General features: G+C 43.5%; 1 protein-coding gene across 10 annotated transcripts in view; it reads right to left on the bottom strand.

The window, feature by feature from the left end:
- The window catches only part of LOC135513781 (calcium/calmodulin-dependent protein kinase type II subunit beta-like), a 138621-nt gene that overhangs the window by 19050 nt on the left and 112071 nt on the right, over positions 1–7500 (bottom strand). For 6 of the 10 annotated variants that reach the window (XM_064936698.1, XM_064936700.1, XM_064936703.1 and 3 more), the window contains one exon: positions 4094–4138. The exons of the other annotated variants lie outside the window; for them this stretch is intronic. In XM_064936698.1, coding sequence (XP_064792770.1) covers positions 4094–4138 — 45 coding nt within the window. The remainder of the gene's footprint in view (positions 1–4093; positions 4139–7500) is intronic. 10 annotated transcript variants of the gene reach the window in all.

Here is a 7500-nt window from a genome sequence, read left to right as displayed (position 1 = left end):
CATTCCCCTACATTACTCTCTTCCATTCCCCTACATTAATCTCTTCCATTCCCCTACATTAATCTCTTCCATTCCCCTACATTAATCTCTTCCATTCCCCTACATTAATCTCTTCCATTCCCCTACATTAATCTCTGCCATTCCCCTACATTAATCTCTTCCATTCCCCTACATTAATCTCTGCCATTCCCCTACATTAATCTCTTCCATTCCCCTACATTAATCTCTGCCATTCCCCTACATTAATCTCTTCCATTCCCCTACATTAATGTCTGCCATTCCCCTACATTAATCTCTTCCATTCCCCTACATTAATCTCTGCCATTCCCCTACATTAATCTCTGCCATTCCCCTACATTAATCTCTGCCATTCCCCTACATTAATCTCTGCCATTCCCCTACATTAATCTCTGCCATTCCCCTACATTAATCTCTTCCATTCCCCTACATTAATCTCTTCCATTCCCCTACATTAATCTCTTCCATTCCCCTACATTAATCTCTTCCATTCCCCTACATTAATCTCTGCCATTCCCCTACATTAATCTCTTCCATTCCCCTACATTAATCTCTTCCATTCCCCTACATTATTCTCTTCCATTCCCCTACATTAATCTCTTCCATTCCCCTACATTAATCTCTTCCATTCCCCTACATTAATCTCTGCCATTCCCCTACATTAATCTCTTCCATTCCCCTACATTAATCTCTTCCATTCCCCTACATTAATCTCTTCCATTCCCCTACATTAATCTCTTCCATTCCCCTACATTAATCTCTGCCATTCCCCTACATTAATCTCTTCCATTCCCCTACATTAATCTCTTCCATTCCCCTACATTAATCTCTTCCATTCCCCTACATTAATCTCTTCCATTCCCCTACATTACTCTCTTCCATTCCCCTACATTAATCTCTTCCATTCCCCTACATTAATCTCTTCCATTCCCCTACATTAATCTCTGCCATTCCCCTACATTAATCTCTTCCATTCCCCTACATTAATCTCTTCCATTCCCCTACATTAATCTCTTCCATTCCCCTACATTAATCTCTTCCATTCCCCTACATTAATCTCTTCCATTCCCCTACATTAATCTCTGCCATTCCCCTACATTAATCTCTTCCATTCCCCTACATTACTCTCTTCCATTCCCCTACATTAATCTCTTCCATTCCCCTACATTAATCTCTTCCATTCCCCTACATTAATCTCTTCCATTCCCCTACATTAATCTCTTCCATTCCCCTACATTAATCTCTTCCATTCCCCTACATTAATCTCTGCCATTCCCCTACATTAATCTCTTCCATTCCCCTACATTAATCTCTGCCATTCCCCTACATTAATCTCTTCCATTCCCCTACATTAATCTCTTCCATTCCCCTACATTAATCTCTTCCATTCCCCTACATTAATCTCTGCCATTCCCCTACATTAATCTCTTCCATTCCCCTACATTACTCTCTGCCATTCCCCTACATTAATCTCTTCCATTCCCCTACATTAATCTCTTCCATTCCCCTACATTACTCTCTTCCATTCCCCTACATTAATCTCTTCCATTCCCCTACATTAATCTCTTCCATTCCCCTACATTAATCTCTTCCATTCCCCTAATAACCTGTAATGTGTTGCTCTCCACAGGATGCCGTGTCTCTCCTCCCTGACCTGCCAGAGGAAGAGTGTAAGACTTCGGGCCTACATGGCACCCTATTCCCTATGTAGTGCACTACTTTTGACCAAAACCCTATGAGCCCTGGTCAAACTCATTGCACTCTTTAGGGAATAAGGTGCTGTTTGGGATTCAGACTAAGGAGCTCTGATTTCCAATTAGTGTATTTAAAGGGCTTTATATTCCCTTGGTAGGACATGGATACGCTGGTCTCATTTGGAACACTTCGACACTGGAGAATTCCACAGAGGAGAGTGTGTGATGGAGTGTGTGGCTCGTGAGGAAGAGAGAATAGGTCACCTGTGTGAGTGTGAGTGTGAGTGTGTGTGTGTATGTGTGTGTGTGTGTGTGTGTAGTAGATAGCAGATCTACTGTATAGGCTACATATAACACAAAAACTGTGTCACTGACAAACAGATTGATAGATAGAAAGACAAATAGACAAGGGGGAGATGGTAATGAAACCAGTAGATAAATAGGCTCCAGATGCTACAGTACGGTATGAACACAAACACTGTAGACGCTCACAGGGCCAACCAAGGGAGGAAGCAGAGCAGAAGCTGTTGATTTCCCACAGGGGCCACGGTTGATTTCAGGCTGTTACATAAGTCCTGTAGGTTTGGTGTAGTTAGGCCACACAGGGACAATGTTTCACCCACACCCCCGCACACACACACTGTAATGCCCGGGGTGTAGTGGAGGAAGAAGTCATGCGCAGGAAACAGAGAGTTCAGGGTAGCGATACTTTTAATTCACCACACAGGTGAAACCGACGCCAACCCAAACAAATGTCCCAAAACACGGGGAACTAAACAGTCCAGAAAATACACACATACACGGACAACCGTGACCTACAGTCATGCACAAATGTACACACAGAATAATGCCACACACCCAGCAGGCGGGCCAGCTGGATAATAAAGCCCAACCAATTAACCTAATTAAACACAGGTGTAACTAATCAACAGACAAGGGGGAAAAAAAGGATCAGTGGCTAGTAGGCCGGTGATGACGACCGCCGAGCGCCACCCGAACAGGAAGGGGAGCCACCGTCGGTAGAAGTCGTGACACACACCCTTCGGGACATATTTAATTCTGTAAGGGTTTGCCTCAGTGTAAAGTCACTTTCACATCAAGGGGTTGAAATTCAGTGGTTTGATTTGAAAGATTAGTGAATGCGAGTTGTTAACTGGTACAAACAAACATACTGTATGCTTTGTGAGTCTGTCTCTTAGCACATGCAAGTCCCTAAAAACTATACACTCTTAGGACAAAAAGGGTTCAAAAGGGTTCTTGACTGTCCCCATAGGATAACCCTTTTTGGTTCCAGGTAGAACCCTTTTGGGTTCCATGTAGAACCCTCTGTGGGAAGGGTTCTACATGGAACTCAAAAGGGTTCTACCTGGAAGCAATAAGGCTTCTTCAAAGGGTTCTCCTATGGTGACAGCAGAAGGACCCTATTAGGTTCTAGAAAGCACCTTTTTCTCTAAGAGTGTAGAGACTAATATTGAGCACATTCAATTAACTCAATATGCTACTATTTTTTATCAAAGTTCAACCAAACAAACCACTTGTTTCCAGTTGACATTAGTGTTTTAAAAATGGTCTTCACTCAAACACACACACACACACCTACATATTCATATACACCCACACTATTAGGGAGGGACTGTGCTGGGCGGGCTGCTGGATAAAACATAAATACCTGTGCATAATTGCACACAAACAGTACACGGCTCTGTGATGACACAGCACACGGCTCTGTGATGACACAGTACAGGCCTCTGTGATGTCACAGTACAGGCCTCTGTGATGTCACAGTACAGGCCTCTGTGATGACACAGTACAGTCCTCTGTGATGTCACAGTACAGGCCTCTGTGATGACACAGTACAGGCCTCTGTGATGACACAGTACACGGCTCTGTGATGACACAGCACACAGCTCTGTGATGACACAGTACAGGCCTCTGTGATGTCCCGCACACAAAGACGCAGAAAGGGGGAAAAAATATCAAACAGAACAGATGAATGGGAGGACAGGAGAGAACAGGGGAGGAGAGGAGAGGGAAGGAGAGGAAAGGAGAAGAGAGGACAGGAGAGGAGAGGAGGAAAGGAGAAGAGAGGACAGGAGAGGACAGAAGAGAAGAGAAGAGAAGAGAAGAGAGGGCAGGGCAGGGCAGGGCAGGGCAGGACAGGACAGGACAGGACAGGACAGGAGAGGAGAGGACAGGAGAGGAGAGGGGAGGAGAAGAGAGGAGAGGGGGTGGGACAGGAGAGGGGGGACAGGAGAAGAGAAGAGAGGAGAAAACAGGGGGGAAAGGACAGGAGAGGAGAGGGGAGGGGAGACAGGAGAAGAGAAGAGAGGAGAAGACAGAGGGGAGGGACAGGAGAGATGAAGAGAGGAGAGGGGGTGTACCTTAGTTCCATCCATTGGATTATGGATAACAGTGGTCTGAGCCTCCTACAAAAAGAGAGGGATGGAGGTAAAGATAGATGGAAGGAGAGATGGAGAGAGAGAGAAAGAGAGAGAGATGGAGAAAGAAAGCAAAGGAGAGTGAGAGAGATGAACAGAAAGACAAAGAAAGAGTGAGGAAGGAAAACAGGTAGAGAGAAAGAGAAAAATAACAGATGAGGATAAAGGTGTGAACAGTATGTATGTAGGTCAGATGAGGATAAAGGTGTGAACAGTATGTATGTAGGTCAGATGAGGATAAAGATGTGTGTGTACAGTACCAGTCCAAAGTTTGGACACGCCTACTGATTCAAGGGTTTTTCTTTATTGTTTACTATTTTCTACATTGTAGAATAATAGTGAAGACATCAAAACTACGAAATAACACATATGGAATCATGTAGTAACCAAAAAAGTGACATACAAATCAAAACATAGTTTATATTTGAGATTCTTCAAAAGTAGCCACCCTTTGCCTTGATGACAGCGTTGAACACTCTTGTCATTCTCTCAACCAGCTTCATGAGGTATTCACCTGGAATGCATTTCAATTAACAGGTGTGCCTTGTTAAAAGTTAATTTGTGGATTTTCTTTCCTTCTTAATGTGTTTGAGCCAATCAGTTGTGTTGTGAGAAGGTAGGGGTGGTATATAGAAGACAGCCCTAGTTGGTAAAAGACCAAGTCCATATTATGGCAAGAACAACTCAAATAAGCAAAGAGAAACAAGCGTTCATCATTACTTTAAGACAGGAAGGTCAGTCAATCTGAAAATTGAAAGAACTTTGAAAGTTTCTTCAAGTGCAGTTGCAAAAAACATCAAGCGCTTTGATGAAACTTGCTCTCATGAGGACCGCCACAGGAAAGGAAGACCCAGAGTTACCTCTGTTGCAGAGGATAAGTTCATTAGAGTTACCAGCCTCAGAAATCAGCAATTAACTGCACCTCAGATTGCAGCCCAAATAAATAGTTGACACATCTCAACGTAAACTGTTCAGAGGTGACTTTGTGAATTGCTGCAAAGAAACCGCTAATAAAGGACAACAATAATAAGAAGAGAAGAAACACAAAGGAAATTTGTCCTTCGGTCGAATGAGTCTAAATTTGAGATTTTTGGTTCCAATCGCCGTGTCTTTGTGAGATGCAGAGTAGGTGAACGGATGATCTGTAGGTGAATGGATGATGTGTGGTTCCCACCATGAAGCATGGAGGAGGTGTGATCGTGTGGGGGTGCTTTGCTGGTGACACTGTCATTTTAACGGCTCTTGTTGGTGGTAGGAATAGTAGACCAAAGTGCAGATTCCTTTTATTCAAAAAACACAAAATAACAAAAGACAAAGCGAAAAGTTGTGTCAGAAACAGACACTAAACAGAAAACAAGATCCCACGAAAACCCAAAGGAAAATGACAACTTATATATGACCCCCAATCTGAGACCACTATAGACAGCTGCCTCTGATTGGGAACCATGCTCGGCCAAAAACAAAGAAATAGAAAACATAGATTTTCCCACCCGAGTCACACCCTGACCTAACCAAACATAGAGAACACGCTGCATTCTGCAACAATACGCCATCACATCCGGTTTGCACTTAGTGTTACTATCATTTGTTTTTCAACTGGACAATGACCCAAAACACATCTCCTAGCTGTGTAAGGGCTATTTGACCAAGAAGGAGAGTGATGGAGTGCTGCATCAGATGACCTGGCCTCAACAATCACCCAACATCAACCCAATTGAGATGGTTAGGGATGAGTTGGACTGCAGAGTGAAGGAAAAGCACCCAACAAGTGCTCAGCATACGTGGGAAATCCTTCGAGACGGTTGGAAAAGCATTCCAGATGAATACCTCATGAAACTGGTTGAGATAATGCAAAGCGTGTCCAAAGTGGTCATCAAGGAAAAGGGTGGCCACTTTGAAGAATCTAAAATCAAAAAAAAAATGTTGAACACTTTTTGAAATTACTACATGATTCCATATGTGTTCATTCATAGTTTTGATGTCTTCACTATTATACTACAATGTAGAAAATAGTTAAAAATAAAGAAAAACCCTTGAATGAGTAGGTATGCCCAACCTTTGACTGGTACTGTAGGTCAGATGAGGTTAAAGGTCTGTATATGTAGGTCAGATGAGGCTAAAGGTCTGTATATGTAGGTCAGATGAGGCTAAAGGTCTGTATATGTAGGTCAGATGAGGTTGAAGGTCTGTATATGTAGGTCAGATGAGGTTGAAGGTCTGTATATGTAGGTCAGATGAGGCTAAAGGTCTGTATATGTAGGTCAGATGAGGTTGAAGGTCTGTATATGTAGGTCAGATGAGGTTGAAGGTATGTTTACAGTACATTAGGAAAGTATTTAGACCCCTTAACCTTATTCTAAAATTCATTAAAATAGTTTTCTAACCCTCATCAATCTACACACAATACCCCATCATGACATCACAATACCCCATAATGACATCACAATACCCCATAATGACATCACAATACCCCATCATGACAAAGCACAAACAGATTTTTAGAAATCTTTGAAAATGTATAACAAATAAATAACTGAAATATCACATTTACATAAGTAGTCAGACCCTTTACTCAGTACTTTGTTGAAGCATCTTTGGCAGCGATTACAGCCTTGAGTCTTCTTGGGTATGACGCTATAAGCTTGGCACACCTGTATTTGGGTAATTTCTCCCATTCTTCTCTGCAGATCCTCTCAAGCTCTGTCAGGTTGGATGGGGGGGCAGCGGCACAGCTATTTTCAGGTCTCTCCAGCGAGAGATCAAGTTCAAGTCCGGGCTCTGGCTGGGCCGCTCAAGGATATTCAGAGACTTGTCCCGAAGCCACTACTGCGTTATCGTGGCTGTGTGCTTAGGGTCGTTGTCCTGTTGGAAGGTGAACCTTTGCCCCAGTCTGAGGTCCTGAGCGCTCTGGAGCAGGTTTTCGTCAATGATCTCTCTGTACTTTGCACCATTTGCGCCATCTTTATTTTGAACCTGACTAGTCTCCCAGTCCCTGCCGCTTATAAACATCCCCACAGCATGATGCTGCCACCACCATGCTTCACCGTGGTGATGGTGCCAAGTTTCCTCCAGACGTGACACATGGCATTCAGGCCAAAGAGTTCAATCTTGGTTTCATCAGACCAGAGAATCTTGTTTCTCACGGTCTGAGAGTCTTTAGGAGCCTTTTGGCAAACTCCAAGCGGGCTGTCATGTGCCTTTTACTGAGGAGTGGTTTCCGTCTGGCCACTCTACCATAAAGGCCTGATTGGTTTCAGTGCTGCAGAGAAGGTTGTCCTTTTGGAAGGTTCTCCCATCTCCACAGAGGAACTCAGAAGCTCTGTCAGAGTGACCATTGGGTTCTTGGTCAC

This window comes from Oncorhynchus masou, chromosome 25 (genome assembly GCF_036934945.1).
Source record: "Oncorhynchus masou masou isolate Uvic2021 chromosome 25, UVic_Omas_1.1, whole genome shotgun sequence".
In the NCBI taxonomy this organism is placed as follows: domain Eukaryota; kingdom Metazoa; phylum Chordata; class Actinopteri; order Salmoniformes; family Salmonidae; genus Oncorhynchus; species Oncorhynchus masou.
The sequence above is the reverse complement of the archived record's forward strand: the minus strand, read 5'-3'. Positions and strand labels throughout refer to the sequence as shown.